This window comes from Nanorana parkeri, unplaced genomic scaffold (genome assembly GCF_000935625.1).
Source record: "Nanorana parkeri isolate BGI_ZX_2015 unplaced genomic scaffold, ASM93562v1 scaffold956, whole genome shotgun sequence".
In the NCBI taxonomy this organism is placed as follows: domain Eukaryota; kingdom Metazoa; phylum Chordata; class Amphibia; order Anura; family Dicroglossidae; genus Nanorana; species Nanorana parkeri.
Genome location: NW_017307224.1, coordinates 296914 through 318071, shown reverse-complemented (window position 1 = coordinate 318071; position 21158 = coordinate 296914). Strand labels below are relative to the sequence as shown.

Below are 21158 nucleotides of genomic sequence, written 5' to 3'. Positions count from 1 at the left end.
GTACACGGGGGGGGATCGCGCATCTGGGTCCCCCCTTTATGAAATGGTGTACCCCAATGCAAATAAGCCCCCCTGCCCGGAGATGCCCACAACCACCGGGCCAGGGTTGTGTGGAAGAGGCCCTTGTTTTCCAAAGCACCCTCCCAATGCTGAGGGCATGTGGCCTGGTATGGCGCAGGTAAGACGGGTGCTTGCTCATCCCCCCTTTCTTGCCCTGCCAGCCAGGGCCCGGATTCTGGTTGGGAATTTCAGGGGGGAACCCATTTTTTGGGGTGCTGGGGTTCCCCCTTAACCACTTCCAGTGGGTTCACGTAGATGCATGTCTTGGAAGTGGTTATACCAAGAACACAGCTGCTGCTGCAGCCGTGTTCTTGGTACCGTTTTAAACAGCCGGCGATGGTGCCGGTGTGTATGATAGATAGATCAGATAGATAGATAGATCGGAGGAGAGATGATAGATAGATAGATCGGAGTCAATCACTGTTGGCACTAAACTGATGAGCCATAAAAGCATTTAAAGTGTCGCCTAGCAAGTGGTTAAAATTCCTACCAGAGCTAAAGGGTCTGGTATGACTTTTGGGGGAAACCCCACGCATTTTTTTTTTAACTCGGGGGTCCCTCCTAACATTCCTACCTAAGGGGTCTGGAATTGTTTGGGAGGGGGACCCTGTGCTGTTGTTTTTTATTGCTGTTTACATGTCATTTTTTTATTCTGTTCGCTACCTTTCAGAAAAGCAGAGCCAAATGCTGCACGGCAGCATTCGGCTATTCACTCCCTCTTGTTCGGCCCCTAAGAGAATATGGGTGAATAACAGAGACTAAACTGCCGAACGTTCGCCTCAGCCGATTCCAGATGTTGAACTGAAGGGAGCCGAAGCCAGCCAATGTACGGCTGAAATGGCAGAAGTGATTAGCTGAACGGGGTTAGGATCCTTCACTTCAGCTTGGTTATTCACTCCGCTGCCTTTCGCACAGTGCAGGGTCATACAAGCGATCGGCCAGCTGTATACGCTTGTATATAACAGCCGGTAATGGCTGTTTACCTTCCCGGCGGGATTCTGCTTGCACGCCGTCTGCCCATATTTTTACAAAGGGGCGGACGACAAGAGGTTAAACTGCTGAGCCATTTATTCTCATGAGAGTCAGCAGGCATCTAAGAATATGATAAGCTGCAGTTCATCACAATTCTATGTCAGTTTGAAAAAAGGCAATGGATAAATTATTGCTGAGTTGCTATAGCTAGCAATTCTTCATGTTTTCAGCCACAACTTCTCCTCAGTGCCCATAATGTCTACAGAAATGACCTCAGTTCAACTGATGATTCAACTTGTAACTGGGAGTTAAACTTTTGTTTGCACCTGAATGAGTTGCCATATTACATCCTGGTTTGAAACAAGTCCAGGAGCAATTTCTGAACAATAACTGTTCTTAGATTACTTTTATTGTGTACATTTCAAAGTTCATTCTTAGCTAAATAACACGGCTTTGAGTTTACCAGCCAAGTCAGCTTAATTATTTGATTATGCGACTGTGTCATATGTTTTGTAATTACTGCAGACACAGAAAAACACATTGGGCCTATTAATGCTGGCCTTGTTTGAATTAGTCATAGTTCGATAGGTGCTGTGTGTTTATATCCATGTGCGTGTAGCCTCTGTACAAATATTTTGTACATTGCTAACACGTGACTGTAATTAACAAGCTCATTTTTAACTCTGTATGACATTCTTCAAGTGGACATTGTATACAATTATCTATTAATAGTTTACCATGAGCATAGTGCCTGTTATTGCACAGCATTATATTTTATTTAGTAAGGACTTTGTTATGTTCATGTGCAATTAAATAACTAACGTGGATATTATCCTAAATGCGTATCTAAGCATAAGATGTAATGTACAACAAAAATGTATTATATAATACAGCTTACTTACATGTGGTGACTGCATCCATCTGGTGATCCTGCCACACTTCCTGTCCTAGGGTGACAATGCAGTGCATTTATGGAGGGGCAGTGATGCTACCCTAAGACTGGAACTGGTTTGGGTCTATAGAACACCTCCACCTCTCATCATATCCATAACATTGGGGGTATTCTGTGGTTCTCAGGGAAAACTGTGAACAATGCTATCTGATAACAGTCAGCATAGGCAAAAAATACTGTAAGTTATCAGCTCACAAGATTTCTGCCAGGATCAACTGGCATTTGTTTGCGGTTATCAAACAGTAAAAGAACATTTTCAATGGTGCATTTACCAAACCAGAAGGGACCAAATAAGATAAGTTCATTGTTAGGGTTTACATACACTTTTTAAGCCTGATATGTATTGTTTGCCTTTGTAAACCAATGAAACATAGGTGTAGTGTTGTAGGATTTCAAAAACTCGCCCAAATTCTCCATGATTTCTGTTTAAAAATGTTAAATTCCTCATTCTCTAGTGGGTCCCCGAATCGCTCTTCCCCCTTCCCCCTGCACATGTGCCGCCATCAGCTAGCCGGCTGCTATGGAGGCACCCATGCGTGCTCGTTTCCGGCCGTGCCTGCAAGTAGCTGTGTGCATCCATAGACACAAACAGCTTGTGGCCAGCCAGGCCCCCCGGCTCCCACAGTCATACTTTGACTGACGGCAGGAGGAGCCTATGGTGCCTCTGCCCTCAGTATCCTCCACCGCAAACCAGGAAGTTCAAAGAACTTAAGACAGCTTTGGGGACTGGCAGTGGTGACAACAGTTCACATGTAAGTGCGGGGGGGGGGGACAAGGGACAGAAAAAGGTACTGGCCATTTTTTATCCTTATGCAGAAAATGCAATAAGGTAAAAAAAAAACGCCCAGTCTTTAGCAGTACTTTAAGTTTGATTTAGCGGTTTCAGAAACTGTGTACTGGTGAAGTGTTTCATAAACCGAGTTGCCCAGATTCACTAGTGGTATGATAACATGATGTAATATTACATACCTGAACATATTGCCTATCTTGTGCTATAAATTGTCCCCAAAATTTTTTAACATATATTGCAAGGCTATAGTCCGGTCATGCTGACTGGTGAAATTTTTTACTGACTGGTGAGACACCGCCAAATTTTTCAAGCCCTGTATATATATATATATATTGCAATGTACAAAGAGATAATGAGTGATTTGAACAGACAGTAGTACCTGTAGCGCCCAAAGCAGCAAGTCAGTTATATAACAATCTTATCCAACATGCTTCTGTCTCCGTTTGAAAACTTCCCTGATGTTTCTGGCACCAGTTGTCCAGCAGATGCTTGTACTATATACAGAACAAATAGTTAATTTACTGTACAAAGCAACATTCTCCTTAATAAATCAGCTGGAGAGTTTAGATTAACAGCACATTGAATCAGAGCTGCTAATAAGTGTCCATAAGCCACAATGTTTATAGTAGAAAGGTCAGTTATGTAATAACATCCTCAAAATGGATTTAGTTTCACACAGAGTAACTTTTTTTACCTAGTTGTGGTCCTTTTAGAAGTAACCGAAAAAGAGAAATGTGGACATAAATTATTATTGAAATAGGAATACTGTGTTCTTATTCTTTAATATGTTGGAGTACATGTTTCAGATATTTGACCAGATCTTTTTTGATGAGTACATATGATTTAATTTGAACTTTAAAAGTGAGTATTCGTAATCTAAGGCATTGAAATAAAAAAAAAAATTAAATGGCACTGCAAATGGTTTCTTTACTTTACAAAAATGTGTTCCTGCAACAGGCAGGTGACATGCTGCAAAATAGTTAAATATTTTAGGTGAGAGCATGGCACTGTTGGAGTATTTGCATCTGAGGTTTAGTTTAGTGACACGAAACTCAAGAGTTACATCTTAAAAATGCATTCAAGTACCTATTAGCAAAAATGTATCTTATTTGTGTATCACCCAGCTGTAGATCCTTAAAACACTTTGGAAGAGTGACTACTTTTGTTCCCCATGGTCCCTGTGTGTGTTGTAAAGTAGCCACCACTCCAAGATCACTTCTGTGATGAACTGCAATCTCTATACAAATGAGTAAAGTAAATGTGAGATTGTAGTCCATCACAGAAGTGATCTTGGAGCGTTGGCTACTTTACAACACACACAGGGACCATGGGGAACTAAAGTAGCCACCCTCTAGAAGTAAGCTCACTTATACACTTTACACATTTGAAAGCAATGGTTAGTCACAATGCATGCCTTGATTAAATTACACCGAGAATCTGAAATGAACTCGTCCAGAAAATACATTGTGGAAATATTATTGAGTCGGCAGTCTTGTGAATTGTTCTTTCTATAAAACAGCTTTTCAGTCACCAGGCCAGTTGGCAAATATTGGATATTTTGTTAGGTCTGCCAAAACATCAATCTAGCCAAGATAAGCATAGTACTTTGTAGCACTGCCATAGTCATATCCCCTTGTATTTCATTATTAAATGCCACGAAAGGTTTAGGTAATATATGATTTAGATGTATTGTTGTTATTAGCTTTCAACAACCAGATTAATTCAAGTTACCAACTGGTGACTTTTACAAGTAATGAGAGTAAAATAATTGTACTTTAGGGTCTTATTTATACTATGTAGTCTTCTTAGATGGGACTGTCTTACAGAGTAACTTTTAAACAATAAATGTAATGCTTAACAGGCACCATTTATATTTATAAATGTTCGGGGTGCATAAGAGTTGCATTAATATGATAATGAAAAAAACAAGCATGTTTATTTGACCTCTAAGTATTTTTGCTATAACTGTGGACAGGTAGTTTCCATAATATTTCTTGGTGTCTCAGCTGGCCATGGAGATTAGTTTCAGTATGTATTACTCATTTCCTGAATTATGTTCAAATGCTTCCCCAAGTGCTTCAAATTAACCTTCGGTTCTACAGTAGTCAAGGCAGTGATAAGAAAGAGTACAATTTGGCAATTGATGCTAGATAACTTGAAATAATGTGTGATTTTTTTTTAGTCACAATTATTAAGTAATATTAAAATAAAGCTTCACTCCAAGCAGATTAAAAAATGCTAATGAATTGTTACGACTAACATCTATATCTATAAATAAAGTCATGGGCAAAAATATTGGCACCCTAGCATTTCTGTCAGATAATGCACCACTTTGCACAGACAATTTGTTGCCATTAGAAATCTTTAAGCATTCTCATGTTTTTTTCTTTTGTTTGTATTGGTATGACACAAAAAAGTGGAGGAAAAAAAGCCAAATCTGACACATTTCACGCAAAAGTCCAGAAAAGGTACTGATGTTGGACGAGAAGGCCTGGCTCGCAGTCTCTGCTCTAATTCATTGCAAAGGTGTTCTATCCGGTTGAGGTCAGGACTCTGTGCAGGCCAGTCAAGTTCCTTCACCCCAAATTCGCTTATCCATGTCTTTATGGACCTTACTTTGTGCACTGGTGCACAGTCATGTTGGAACAGGAAGGGGCCATCCCCAAACTGTTCCCACAAAGTTGGGAGCATGAAATTGTCCAAAATGTCTTGGTATGCTGATGCCTTAAGAGTTTCCTTCACTGGAACTAAGGAGCCAAGCCCAACCCCTGAAAAACAACCCCACACCATAATCCCCCCTCCACCAAACTTTACACTTGGCACAATGCAGTCAGGCAAGTACCGTTCTCCTGGCAACCACCAAACCCAGACACATCCATCGGATTGCCAGGCAGAGAAGCGTAAATCGTCACTCCAGAGAACACGTCTCCACTTGTCTAGAGTCCAGTGGCGGTGTGCTTTACATCACTGCATCGGACGCTTTGCATTGCACTTGATGATGTAAGGCTTGAATGCAGCTGCTCGGCGATGGAAACCCATTCCATGAAGCTCTCTACACACTGTTGTTGTGCCAATCTGAAGGCCACACGAGGTTTGGAGCTCTGTAGCTATTGACTCTGCAGACAGTTGTCAACTTCTGCGCATTGTGCACTTCAGCATGCGCAGATCTCGCTCTGTCATTTTAAGTGGCCTACCACTTAGTTGCTGAGTTGCTGTTGTTCCCAGTTGCTTTCACTTTGTTATAATACCACTAACAGTTGACCGTGGAATATTTAGTAGCAAGGAAATTTCACGGATGGACTTATTGCACAGGTGGCAACCTATCACAGTACCACACTTGAATTCACTGAGCTGCTGAAAGCGATCCATTCTTTCACAAATGTTTGTAGAAGTAGTCTGCATGCCTAGGTGCTTGATTTTATACAACTGTGTCCATGGAGGTGATCGAAACACTGAATCTAATGATTTGGAGGGTGTCCCAATACGTTTGGAAATATAGTTTGTATATATGTAATAACTCCTCACCCTGAATATTGAAAATGGCAAATATCTAAGTCTTATGAACTTATTCTGTACAATAAAGAAGTCAAAAATAATCACATTTATATTAGACACCACTAGTAAATCCCTGAATGTGACACCAGTATCCCTCTGCAATAGCTGTGGTGAAAGGTGGAGACCAGAGAGAGCAGAGGGATAAGCTTTTCAGCTTTCTGTTACTCCCTTACTGTCTAATAACAGGCAGAGGGCAAGGGGGTGGCAAGGATGTATTCCTTAACTGCAGTTGAGAAAAGCCAGAACAGCCCCCTGGCTCTGCTGTCTGCCAGCGCTGTGTAATCTGCAGATAATCTGCAGTGCTTTTCAGATAGCCCCTTACATAGATTTTCTAATGCCCATACAAATGCCACAGAATTGCATTTATACATCAGTTCACCAGCTGTAACTAATTTATTTATACAAGCATTGATCAATTTATGAGGAACACATTACTAATACTGGGCAGGGCCTCCCTTTGCTCGCAAAACAGCCTTAAATTTTCATGGCATGGATTCCACACTCCAAAAACATTCCTAAGAGATCCTAGTCTATACTGACATGACTACATCATGTAATTACTGCAGATTTGTCAGCTGCACATTTGTGCTGTAAATCTCCCATTCTACCACATCCCAAATGTGTATTTGGATTCTGATCTGATGACTGGCCTACCATCTGTGTTCCTCAGCTTTTTTCAGGTCTTCAGAAGTCCATTTTTGGTGAGATTGTATAGTCTGCTTTCTGTTCTTGGCTGGCAGGAGTAGAACCTGACATGGTCTTTTGCTCTTGTAGCCCATCCATCTCAAGGTTTGCTGTGCTTTCCGAGATGTTTTTATAATCACTATGATTGTAAAGAGTGATTATGTGAGATACCATAGCCTTAGAACTGATGCCTACTAGATGTTTTCGTTTTTCACCCCATACTGAGCAAATTCTAGAGACTGCTGTGTTTAAAAATCACAGAAGATCAGCAGTTACAGAAATACTCAAACCAGCCTGTCAGGCAGGGGCTGACTGGCAACTTTTAGCCCAGGTTGCAAGTACTACCCAGAGGCCCATGGTGCAGCAACTTGGCCTCCCTCCCGCTCTCCCTCTTCCCCTGCCTTCTCCCCACCCCTGTCTGCCACTTTTGCCATCCGTGTAACAGTAGTGTGAATGTTACATAGTAGTTGAGGTTGAATAAAGACATAAGTCCATCAAGTCCAACCTATTGTGTGTGTGTGTGTGTGTGTATAGGTCCCTGAGTGTTCTCATTCTTAAGAGTACCTGTACCCTTGTACATTACAGTCTCTCTAATGTATCTATCGGTTTAGGAAATTTAAAGCACACTGGTATTGAAGGGATTCCTCGTCAGGGCTGTGCGTGTGCATGAGTGCTGCGACCCTGGTATTTCTGCCACTAACTCAGAAATACATTGTACAGCATTGCAGAATGGCATTGGCTATAGAGAACTACAATTCCAAGCAATACATTACACAACAATGCAGAATACCATCAGCTATAGAGGACTATAAATCCCAGCAATAATGCCTACCAACAGCTATAGAGAACTACAATTCCCAGCAATACCCTTATACAGCAATGCAGAACAGCATCAGCTATAGAGGACTACAAATCCCAGCAATAGTGCATTGTAGCTGGTGGTATTCTGCATTAGCCTGTATAATGTATTCCTGGGTTTTGTAGTCCTCTATAGCTGGTGGAATTCCGCATTGCGCTGTATAATGTATTATTGCTAGGATTTGTAGACCCCTATACAGCGTAATGCAGAATACCACCAGCTATAAAGGAATACAACAAATCCCAGCAATACATTATACATACAGTGTATAATGTATTGCCGGGATTTGTAGTCCTCTATAGCTGATGGTATAATATAGAGCACAATGTACCATCAATACATTATAGAGCACCATGTGTGGGAAAGTGCAGGCTTAACTGAGCAGTCTTCCAGCAACTTGCTTCTGAGATCGGGTCTGTCTGTCGGCAGCTGTCATCCCCTCACCCCTGCTCCTCTTTACTTCTTCTCCCCGCGTCCCTGTGCCGATCGTGGATGTGGGCGGTGCGCGTGAGGCGGGGAGGAGGTGTGGAGTGTGGATGCGGACTGGCGGGTCTGGCATTGACAAGCATGAGGCATTTATAATCGACTTAGTCGATTAGTTGTTGCAGCCCTACATTCATCCCTGATTTCTGGGGACAGTCCCCAGAATGAGGAGACCATCCCCTGACAAATTATGTCCCGGGAACATAAAATGAACCAATTTTTTAAATTTTTATACTCACCTGATCCCTGGATTCACCGACAAGCGCGGCCTCCCGTCTCCCACGCTGTTAGCTGCATACAGAGCGTGCTGGTTACTACTTAAACTGGCGCGCGCTGTGTGCAGCTTCTGAGAAGATACTTAGCGTAGCGAGGAAGCCGGCTGCGCATTTTGCATCACTCCCGCTACGCTAATAGCGTATGTTCTCAGAAGTTGCACACAGTGCGCCGGTTTAAGTAGTAACCAGCACGCTCTGTATGCAGCTTCTAACAGCGTGGGAGACGGGAGGCCGTGCTTGTCGGTGGATCTTCTAGCAGCGAGGGAGACTGGAGGCCACACTTATGGTGGATGCAGGGATCAGGTGAATATAAAAAAAAAGGTTTATTTTATTTCCGGGGATAAAATGTCCCTGGATTTTGTTTTAAAAATTGTGTCACCTTACCTTGGCCTGTGATGAGCAACGGGCGAGCCCATCACAGAGCCGCATCGGATGCGGTGGGCGGCTGGGTGCAGGTGGTAGCGGGTGTCATGGGGCCGTTTGTGACGGCATCAGAGAGGCCCGGGGGGCAATTGCCACCCAGGCCCCCGGCCCAGTCCACCCCTGCTGTCAGGTGCCATTTATCATGCCACAGTCAAAATTACTGAGATCACAATAACCCCCTATACTGTTGTTTATTGTGAACAATAACGTAAGCCCCTGACCCCGTATCTGCATGATTTTATGTGCTGTGCTGTGCTGTGCTGCTGCTGCCACATGATTGGCTGATTAGATGCATGTGTGAGGAGCCTCTGGATATATGGCTATCTTCAATCATAACATGAATAATTCATGCAAGTATCTGTTCTCATAGACTGTAAGCTCGTTTGGGCAGGGTCCTCCTCACCTACTGCTTGGCAGTGTTTCTTACTTGTCTTGTCTAACAATTGTACAGCACTGTGGAATATGTTGGCACTATATAAATAATTGTAATTGTTCAGTAAAAACAATTAAACATTTTTTTTTAAACAAATAGTGTAAATACCTACATATGATGTGATCTTGCAATCCGCTGTACAGCAAAGCACAGACCACAGAGAAGAGAGGGATAAGCAGCACACGGAGCCAATCAGATGTGCTGCCGCAGATAAAAAAAAACATCTATGGTTTGCTCATAAAATCATAAGCTTGGTATTCATAACTCATAGCAAGCAGAGCAAAAATGTATGAACACAAATGTAAATTGGCACCAGTTGACCCGTGTCGACACATTTTGCAGTTGATTCCACTTCTTCAGGCGTGAGCTCTAAGTTGTAATGATTAAAGATGTTATATGCTGATCTGAGTATCTCGCTCTGCATTAGTTCTGTGACAGCGGCTCCATCCTCTGCCCTCCCCCGGTTCCTTCACTTCTTCTCGGATCCCCGCTGGGGAGAGCAGCGGGGATACAGAGAAGCGGCGGGAGGAGAGGACATGACGATCTACCAGTCATCGCTACGCGGTCGCGATCGACCTTGTGGGCACCCCTGATCTAGAACAAACATATATAAATACAAGGTAAACGTAACAGGAACATACTAGGAATGCAAGAGTCACATGATATTATTGTGATAGATACCATATTGTAAAATATTAGAACAGCAAAGTAACTCACATGATGTACATACAAGAAAATGCTCAAAACTAACAGATTGGCTCATCAACATGTTGCTTCTGTGTCACTGGCCAATAGGTTAACTGCAGTAGAGAAAAATAAGGTCTCCAGGCTTTCTTTGCTCTTAGAAATTAATGAATAGAAATCCTCATACTTTGGCAGGCTAAACAACTCTTGTATATGTATTTCACCTGCATATTTAGTTGTTTGCACAAAGTATAGATTTACATTTGTGTTTTTTTGTTTGTGTAAATTGTCATTTTTTTCTAGCTATTCATTCACTAAAATAATGGATATAAATACAGATATCTCAAAATCATAGGAGTTCCACAGTATTGTCCATCATGACACACCTACAAACATGTTACCGTGGGGTCTAACAAATTGCTGAAATAAGTAAAATAACACCATTCTCGTGATCCTGAATAGAAGAAAAAAAGATCTTGTGAAAAGTCACAGTGCCTAAAGCTTAAGTATGCTGGTTATGCCTTATCAGCTAGAAACAACACTTCCTCCATCGGGCCCCCAGTCCAAATTGAAAATGGAATCGCCTTTCCTTCCTCATAATTTTCTTTAGAGTCTGGAAAGTTTCCTTATCTTCAGCCATTACTACATTTCAATTTAAGGATACCAATACAGTGTAAAAAAGTGCAAATGAAGCGTGAACACATAGGGGGGAATTTATCAAAACTGGAGCAGACAAAAATCTGGAGCAGATTTGCACTGCAATCATACACCTTCTCCATCCCATTTTTAAATCTTACCTGAGCAAACTGAAGAGAGATGCTGATTAGTTGCCATGGGCAACTGCTCCAGTTTTTGTCTGTTCCAGTTTTGATAAATCCCCCTCATAATTTTTAAGTGTACAGAATACTGATGCGGCTGCCATGGATTTCATAAATATATTAATTTTTAATCGGAAGCTCCAGTCTGACTGAAATAGGATCATTTTAGTGAGTAGCTGTTCAAACCACTACTGCGCAATCACTGCTGTTAGCAGCTTTTCAATACATCTGACTCCATTACATGCTTAGCAGAGCCATAACTGAGAACAGTTCAACTGCATCACGAGCGCCAGGTTTTATTTATTTATTTGTATACATTTATTTACCTGTGATATATGGAGGAGCATGAGGGAGGTCCACACACACAGGTATAAGGATGCTGTTTTTCCATTTCGTTTTTTGGCCATTTCAGATACCAATAGTTTAGAGAGTTACAGAGCTCTACAGAGGGACATCATCTTGGCACCCGGCTCCATTCTGAGCTTCTTACATATTGTACACTGCACTACACATGCTCCTCAGGCAGTGTACACAAGAAAAAAAATTTGAAGAGAGATGTAAACTATTTTCAAAAATGTATAATATCTAGAAATTTTTTAAAGGATTTAGTTGCACTTTTATCTCACTCCCGCTTAGAGAGGCTTGCCATAGACCAGGGGTTGACAACCTCGGTACTTTAGCTGTGATGAAATGACAAATCTCATCATGGCTCTGGGAGTCATGTATGTGGCTGTCAGTCTTGCAATGCCTTGTGGAACTTGTAGTTCCAAAACTGCTGGAGTGCCAAGGTTGCCTACCCCTGTCATAAACAAAGGAGGGAGGTTGGCTGTACTTGTAAATAGAGAGGGAAAGGGAATAAGGCGGAGCAAGCTGCTTGCACCATTTATCTTTAGGAAAGGAATAGGATTGCCCACCGCCACAACCAATTGTAACCTTAGGTAGTGACTGGTTAGTTGGGGGCTTCTAATATTGTGAGCATTATATCGATAATTGCCTTCAGACATACTCTTGGCGCACGTACAGGAAATACACTATAGTTTCCTTTTAAGGTTTTATGCGTTAAAAATCATTTTAACTAATGCAGACATTTAACGTTTTCTAAAACAATCCAACTGGTAATCAAAAAAATTGCATCACTGTTACCAATAAACATGTCTTGAAAGGTACTGATTAAAATTATGTTTATTATCTTTATCACAGGGCTCACACCTGCTGCCTACCAACCAGTATACTCTGCTTCAAAGCACGGGGTAATTGGATTCACAAGATCAATAGCAGTGAGTATAGCATTGCATATAAATTTTCATTCTAGACAGTGATGATCACATGACTATGGAAGGGTTTTACTAGTCTTCATCAGCATACAATGTGCATTGTTGTGTCACAAATGAATATGCTGATTTGAAGAATAAAAAAATAATGCTTTCTACATTTCATGCTCTTGTGCTGAAGTATCAATTTGGTATTCATATATTTAAAAAAAGATATGATAGTCATTTTGACATTCAGCAGTTATACAACTGACATAACGTATTTTTTCATTTGATTAGAACTGCACATGAATGTTTGGAATGTGACTGACTTATGAACATATGGATTAAATCTCTGACACGTTATAACAGACTGTGTGGTTTTTGATTTTGTGGTTTCTAAGACATTCAAAATAACACTTGTATGTGTAAATCATCTCTTTGCCAGCTAAAACTCCCAGCAATCTTTTGTAGCCAACAATAAAGGCAATCAATATTAACCACATAGTGGTAGTTGAGACAAGCTATGTAATAAGACACACATAAATGTGTCTATTTTAATATATATTCTAATCGAATCCACTAAATGGAGATATATTATACAACTCAAATGAACACAGGAGAATGCTTTAAAGGGGGAATAAGGGCAAACGTCCCCAGGTTGCTGGTTTTATGACAAAGCACTGTTAGAAGATAAAACAGTTTCCTGCTCTGTGTGCCATGTGTATCTAATACAGCAATACTGGTCTCCCTAAATTAGACCTCTATAGATGATCAAATGAGATCACTGGTCCATATAAACAGTCATTTCACAGATTTTTTTTCAAGAGCAGAAGCCTTTAATAAATAAAAAAAAGGGCCAGCATGGTTTCTGCTTCTGCATTGTTTCCCGTGCTGATGTGCCATCAAAGCCATATAGTTCACTGCAATGCGCCACGTAACTCTGCTTTAATGTAGATTAAAAGTTCTTTCAAATGTAAATTTTATTACTAATTAGTTCTGATGCAATCTTGGAAATGTTCCTATATTATTTTTGTAGCCTGGTTTACAGTGTCCATTTTATTACATCCCTACAAACCTCTGTTCAACAACAGTCTGCCTTCAAAGCACTTTTAGCCTTCCTTGTATAGTACTTCTCCCAGAAATAAACAATGAAGTGTAAGTGCGGGCAGTGAAAGATGCCCATTTAATACAATAATGTATTAATTAAATAGTATATATTAAAGTGACATTAAACCCTCAGATTTTTTAACATAAACCAATACTTTAATGTGTGCCTTACTGTAATCCATGGTAGTTTCCCTTCTCCTTTGCTGCTCTTCCTTTTAAATCTGTATCTCTTCTCATGCTGGGCCGAACTTCTGTTTTGCAGCAGACTGCCTTGTCTCTGAAATGGATACATGGTGTCTGTGTGCAGGTTCACAACTTGAGCCAGCACTACAGGAAGAGACTGCAAAGGGAAGTTCTCCCCCAGCATGAGAAGAGATACGGATTTAAAAGGAAGAGCAGCAAAGAGAAGGGAAACAACCATGGATTACAGTAAGGCACACATTACAGTATTGTTTTATGTTAAAAAATCTGAGGGTTTAATGTCACTTTAAATTAAGTATATGAAATACCATAGTACTACCTCAGTCGTTATTTGAACTGGTTGCTGGAAATCCCAATCACACCAGCCTTAAGAATGGGAAAGGAAGGCACAGCAATGTAAGGCAATCAAGGTTTGCTGCACTGCACAGTGTAGTGAATCTAACAAATATAGTTTGTTGATTGGAGCAGAAAGCACACAGATGACCTCAAAGATGAACTGCTGTTCCTGCACTATCCAAACACACTCTTGGATAGTGAGGCATGCTTATAACTGCAGAGAAAACTGGAGAAAAGTAACTGCCCATCTAAGTGGGGTTCTGGATTAGATAGGGAGTAATACTTACTGTAGGTCAGACAAACACCATACTGGCCAAATCCTCTTAATAATTCTAAGGTGCTGTAAATGAGCGGGGGGATTGCTCCCTCCGGAGAATCAGCAATGCTGTCTAGCACACCTTCTCTATAAAAATAATTGTTCCAACCAACAATGACATGATGTTAGTATAACTCACTTGAGAAAGGGTCCCTGTGGAGTCCTGAAATGTTGGTGATATCACCTTTCTGATCATGAATTAAAGAACATTGGTTTTTATGAAAAAGGTCTGCTGCTAACCTTTTATTTCTATGCGGATTAGATAGGGATGATATCTCAAACATATGAATTTCAGATGTGTATTTAGCTATTTGCTTACACAAACAATTTTGACTCCAGGTTATCCTTGGAATCCACTTACTCCCAACTTGACATCACAATTTATTTTCTGCAATGGCTAAAGAAGGAAGTTGAGGAGGAAACCGTAAAAAGGAAACTGTAGTCTAAACTCTTACTTTAGGGTAAAATCAACAGTTTTAGTGGTACAGTAGCTCTGAAAGAAGATATTTTTGTACAAAAATGTATAGTAGAAAATGTCATAACTTGGATCAAACTGACTGATCAATAAGACATTTCAAGACAGCAATCAATATATTACAGAAATGCTAGACATTTATTGTTTGAACATGGACTCTTTTAATACCAATTAATATATTAGCACACCAAATTTTTCATTTGTCATTCTTAGCTCCATTTTGCCTAAATGCTTTAGACGCAGTATAAAAACACAGGAGAAATATAGAAATTATTTATACATATATATACACTATATCGCCAAAAGTATTGGGACGCCTGCCTTTACACGCACCTGAACTTTAATGGCATACCAATTCTAGTCCGTAGGGTCCAATATTGAGTTGGCCCACCATTTGCAGCTATAACAGCTTCAACTTTTCTGGGAAGGCTGTCCACAAGGTTTAGGAGTGTGTCTATGGGAATGTTTTTTGCCATTCTTCCAGAAGCGCATTTGTGAGGTCAGGTACTGATATTGGACGAGAAGGCCGGGCTTGCAGTCTCCGCTCTAATTCATCCCAAAGGTGTTCTATTGGGATGAGGTCAAGACTCCACCCCAAACTCGCTCATCCATGTCTTTATAGACCTTGCTTTGTGCACTGGTGCACAGTCATGTTGGAACAGGGAGGGGCCATTCCCAAACTGTTCCCACAAAGTTGGGAGCATGAAATTGCCCAAAATGTCTTGGTATGCTGATCCCTTAAGAGTTTCCTTCACTGGAACTAAGGGGCCAAGCCCAACTCCTGAAAAACAACCCCACACCATAATCCCCCCTCCACCAAACGTTACACTTGGCACAATGCAGTCAGGCAAGTACCGTTCTCCTGGCAACCACCCCACCCAGACATGTCCATCATATTGCCAGACAGAGAAGCGAGATTCGTCACTCCAGAGAACACGTTTCCACTTCTCGAGTCCAGTGGCGGCGTGCTTTACACCACTGCATCGGACGCTTTGCACTGCACTTGGTGATGTAAGGCTTGGATGCAGCTGTTCGGCCATGGAAACCCATTCCATGAAGCTCTCTACACACTGTTGTTGTGCCAATCTGAAGGCCACACTGAGGTCTGTAGCTAGTGACTCTGCTGAGTTGCTGTTGTTCCCAGTTGCTTCCACTTTGTTATAATACCACTAACAGTTGACCGTGGAATATTTAGTAGCAAGGAAATTTCAATGATGGACCAGCTCCTGAGAAGGACCCATTCTTTCACAAATGTTTGTAGAAGCCGTCTGCATGCCAAGGTGCTTGATTTTATATACCTGTGGCCCATGGAGGTGATTGTGAGTAACAAAATGAATATATAAGAAGGGATGGTGTTACTGCATGTAAGACAAATGTAGCAGAAGTCTTTTCTTTTGGCTACATGGCTCTTACGGCTCAACTGGTTACACATCCATTATAAAGTAAATAGTGTGTGAGAAATCTGCAGTGACAAAACAAAGATTGCCCTTAAATGACTGAGACATGTGGGGGCTCAAAGCTGTAGTGGTATGAAACACTACATAATTCTTATCAAACTCTTAGCTGCTTGTTGCTTAGTAATGGGAACCTTTGTGACCCTGATGTCACTGACTCATCTAGTCTATTCCGAATATAAGAAATAATAATGATGCTTTCCAGTCCTGCCTTTTCCTTTTATTTTTACTTGGAATGACAATGATCACATATCCAATGAGCAAATAGAGTCGACAGCAGGAACAATTTGTTCCGTGTTTGGATGCTTTGTGCCAAATAAATTGGAACTTTCACAGTACAAGTAAATGATTACAGTGTTAAAAGCAGAGAAAAGTTATTAGCTCTGGAAACAAGGTACAGCTCAGAGAAAATATCAATTCCTTACAAATTACCCTTCTGATGTTTATACACGGTCACATCCTGACAGAAAAACAATAGCAGGCTCACTGATGTTTGTAATAAATCTTGGTTATAACATCCATATGCAGTTTCCTACAGCAACTACAAAGAAACCATGCCCAAAAAAATAGTAATTTTGTTTCATGAGTTTAATCACCTTTTAATGATGTGATGGTGTTGATAAAAAAACTTATTTCACATTAGTGGCAATAGTAAGCTTTGGGTGTTACTTAAGGCATGCAAAAATATGCTAACTTTAATAGCTGCACAGCCAATCTGGTTTACTGTTAGATGCCAACACTCTTAAAACAATAATAGTCTAAAAAATGGCCTTATAATTGCCTTAAAATGACCTGCAATTAGGTATTAAATCTCATTGATAGACGCACTATGCTAAAATAGGACAAAAGCACATCTAGACAATCAATCATATTGCATCTTTTACTGCCACGATCAGAAAGCTAACTAAAGCTGCTTTCTGATCTGCCAGTTTGAATTACTGTCCTTCATTGATTGATGACTTGAGGGTCTATGTCCACAGCCAAGATTCTACCTTTGAATCCAAGAGCTGTTGTGATCTTGTAGTGCCAGGCAAGCAAAGCATAAATGGCTCTCTATTTCTTTTTGTGCTTCAGTAGTCATGTTTCTTGTTTTTTGAATTACAACATTTGGCCTTTGACCATAATCTTTATGTTCTATAAATAACTGAATTTGTGAACTAGCTTTATGGCCATCAATCAATATGCAGTGACAAAAGAAAATACAATTTGTTACTGTCAGTATACAGTATGAAGACGTATTAACCTGAAAGTCTCTATGCTGTACTGTCAGGACCTAATAAAGACTTTATGGAATTAAAGTAACTCATCTTGCATGATCATGATGTCAGTCTCTGTAACCTATACTGTTCAATTGAGCTAATGAGTTACAATGGTACATTTCAAACAATCTATTTTATTTCTGTGAGCCTAAGTTAGATTTGGGATGCAATTCAATTTCTGATTTAAATTCTTCCGGGAGCAGTGTCATATTGACAAGCTGGTGACTGCGCTTGGCCTGACAGAATTGGCTTGCATGCATGTATATTATATTGCTAAAAAAAGATTATAAAATGTAACTTTAAAAGTGAAATGTAAACGTATGTGGGATCTGAAGAGCTAAAGTACCCTCTAGCGTAGTATAATTAGAAATGCCTCACTGAATTATTTTGGATATTCTATGAAGCCAAGTGGGAAGGGCTTTACTGTGTTTCCTATAATATAAATTATTATAAGGAGGATTTATGGTTGAGCATATCATACCCTTAAAAATTACCTCCTTGGGGAGGGGTAAGCATAGGAACTTAAGATTTCTTTGGAGAGGGGTGAAGACAGGAACTGGAGACCAACTTGGAGAGGAAAGGTGACAACAACTGAGGACCTTTTTGGAGATTGGATGGTATAGAAACTGTAAACCTCTTTAGAATAGGTGGAAACAGAAAATGTAGACATTAAAAAGAGGTAGGGACAAAGAGTAGACTCATATTTGGAAAGGAGTGGAGATATGAACTGAAAATGTTCTTGGAGGTGGGTTGGAACAACACTAGAGACCTCCTTGGAAAAAAGGGTGGTGAAAGGAATTGGAGACCTCCTTGGAGATGTGAGATAGAAGGAACTGGAGACCTACTTAAAAAGGGGAGGGTATAGAAACTGGAGATGTCCCTGGAGATGGGGAATCTTGAGTTACCCTCAGTTACAAAAATTGAAAAAGAATAAAACATCCTAACAAGCAGTGTTAAGAGTATACATTGTAAACTCTTTTCATGTTACTTTCTTATTTTTTTCAGGCGCTTGCATCTATTGGAAACTATGGTGTACGAATAAATACAGTGTGTCCTGCCTTTGTAGACACGCCACTTCTAGAGTCTATTGAGAAAGAAGAAAATATGGGAGAATTCTTTAAATACAAGGATAACATAAAAGACATGATGAAATCTTTTGGTGTGCTTGAGTAAGTCCAGATATATAAGTTTGAGTACATGTCTATAGTTCATCTTTATACCTGATAACCTTTGACCTCCCCTGAGTCTGATCATTTTTGGCTCCATTAATAGGAGAGACTCCTGTTGAATTACCAACAAAAAATGTCTAGCGCTGCTACTGCAGAGTACACATGGGTATAGCAGGTACTTCTGGTGCCAAGATTTGTCACTGTATTATTTTGTCCTACCCTCAGTGCAGGGGCTTTCTGCGCAAGGCAATGTGAACGTGTTAAACAGAAGAGTGATTAAAACTACATTTACTTGTGACTTTAATTGCCACCTGGAGTTCAGGTGCATAGAATAAAAAGATAACAATTTATGTGTGAAGAAATTTGACTACCCTTATAAATTAAAAAAACAAAGGTAAAATACATATATGCTGAACATGGGTAGGTGCTTGCGGAATAGATATTAAGCCAAAAAAAAGTGCTTCCCAAAATGCTAAAGCATAGTACATCATGACCATTAAGGTGTTCTGTTTATTTATAGAATCGACTTGCTTTCCTTGGTCTATGTTGTATTAATCATTGTTTATGCTTCACTTGGCAAGCCTTCTGCTGCAATAGTGAATATTGTTTAACATTATTTGGCACATAGAACAATTGGTGTTTCCTCCCTAGGGCCTCCTTTGGACTTGATTTGTTTGTTGCTGTAAGATGGCAAGTCAGTTACATTTTACCACCTGGATAGCTAGTTTAGTTTTACAAACTGCATTAAATTGCTACGGTGTTGCTGTATTCTATTTTTCCAACCATATAATTTGCAACTACTTCAAACTAATTTTATTGTTCTAGATTTTTCTTTTCTAGATATTAGCAGCAACGGAAAATAAGAATTACAATTTTTGTACCGCTTGTTGGTTGAATTGTATGCATAATAACAATTGTTACTTGCACCAAATATTTACTTACCTACAGCTTAACTACAGTCTGCTGGATTGCGTTATTCTGACTGTTCACTGTTGTGTTCTCTGAGACAGATAATGCAGCATTTGTGAACACAATCGATTGGGTGCTGGGTTGTCTAGTCCCTTCCAGCCTCCATTCGAGTATTGTGCCCAATTTTAGTGTATATGTCTTAATGAGCTGTCATCCGGTGTGAAACTCTACTTCAGTGGATCTTAAACTGGCCATACTTAGTCTGATATATGCAAGTGATATAAAAGATTGACACTCTTCTGGCCAGAAGTGATTGAGGCATAAGGGGGTTGCTGAAAGAAAGAAAGAAAGAAAGAAAGAAAGAAAGAAAGAAAGAAAGAAAGAAAGAAAGAAAGAAAGAGAAAGAAAGAAAGAAAGAAAGAAAATAGAGAGAGAAATATGCCTGACTATGACCAGCTTTGCTTCATCATCATACTTCACTGGCAGAATTAAAAAACATAATCGGATTGATTGCTATGGTCAAGAAGGGCAGTTGCTCTTTCAGTTGTCATTCCATACAAAAATGTTTAATAGGTAGATTCATGTTGACATTGAAATATTTCCTTCATTCCATGTCCAGTCAGATAGTTCAGACATTTGTCAACTAAATCAGTCTATCACATTACATTCAGGAGTAAGTTATTTCATTGGCAGCTTTGCAACATTTGTGAGGGAATATTCTAAACATGTTTTAGAACACATCATAGGTAGAAGCAATAGATATCTATGGTTGAAATGAGCATATGTGTATCTCTTCTACTTTAGTTATATTGTTGATTTGTCTGATTTATACTAAGATTCAGTTTTGTTTTTATTGTAACAGTCCATCCCTCATTGCCAAAGGAATGGTGAGTCTCATAGAAGATGATGGAGCTAATGGAGCTGTTATGAAAATTACAACTTCTCGGGGGATCCACTTTGAAGAATTTGGAGCACATCAGAAAACAAAAGTGTGAAACTTTGAATTTCCTTTTTTTGGTTAACAATAGCTCAAACCAAACACAGATTGCTGTTATATAAAGAAAAATCTATACAAATCCTGTTTGTAATGCATCATTCCATCTTTACATCTTTTAAACCATTCATCGTCCTTGATTGCTCATACTTTTAGATTTTCTGTTAATAGGAAGGTATCAATGTAGTATCAAAATTTAATTTTAGCACTGACGGCAAATGGACTTGTTTTGGAATATACAGTATGTGTTGACATTTAAAAGTGGTAATCAACTAATATTTCAGACATTGTTTTTTATAAATGTCAAAAAATTAGACTACTCTAAAAGCAAAAACAATAACTGAAGTAAACATTTCTCTAAGGAAAAAAAATGCAAAATGCACTGCACTGGAAAATGAAAACCAGGCACTAGTATCAGATGTTTCTATGTGCATTTTAATGTTGGCTCAAGGTTCCTTAATCCAGGCACTCTAATGTAGGGCACTTTTAGGAAGCAAAGTTGAAAGCTGCCCCACTGCATCCTACTTCACATGCCTAACTATTTATTACAGACCCAGATCATCTTATGAAGGAGCCGTAGTGAAACACAGTAGTCGGTGCACCAGACTGACTCTGCTTTAACAAAGGGTAGTGTTTCTCAGGAGGATATTAATGCAGCTTTACATTTTTTAATAAGAGTTTACTTCTCTTTGAATGT

General features: G+C 39.9%; 1 protein-coding gene across 2 annotated transcripts in view; it reads left to right on the top strand.

Moving 5' to 3' along the window:
• HPGD (hydroxyprostaglandin dehydrogenase 15-(NAD)) overlaps positions 1-20601 on the top strand; it is a 59133-nt gene extending 38532 nt beyond the window's left edge. The window contains exons 3-5 of one of the 2 annotated variants that reach the window (XM_018566519.1): positions 12189-12265; positions 18395-18558; positions 20330-20601. In XM_018566519.1, coding sequence (XP_018422021.1) covers positions 12189-12265; positions 18395-18558; positions 20330-20462 — 374 coding nt within the window. In that variant the 3' untranslated portion in view covers positions 20463-20601. The remainder of the gene's footprint in view (positions 1-12188; positions 12266-18394; positions 18559-20329) is intronic. The other variant, XM_018566518.1, reaches the window with a different exon arrangement.
• The last annotated feature ends 557 nt before the right edge of the window (positions 20602-21158 follow it).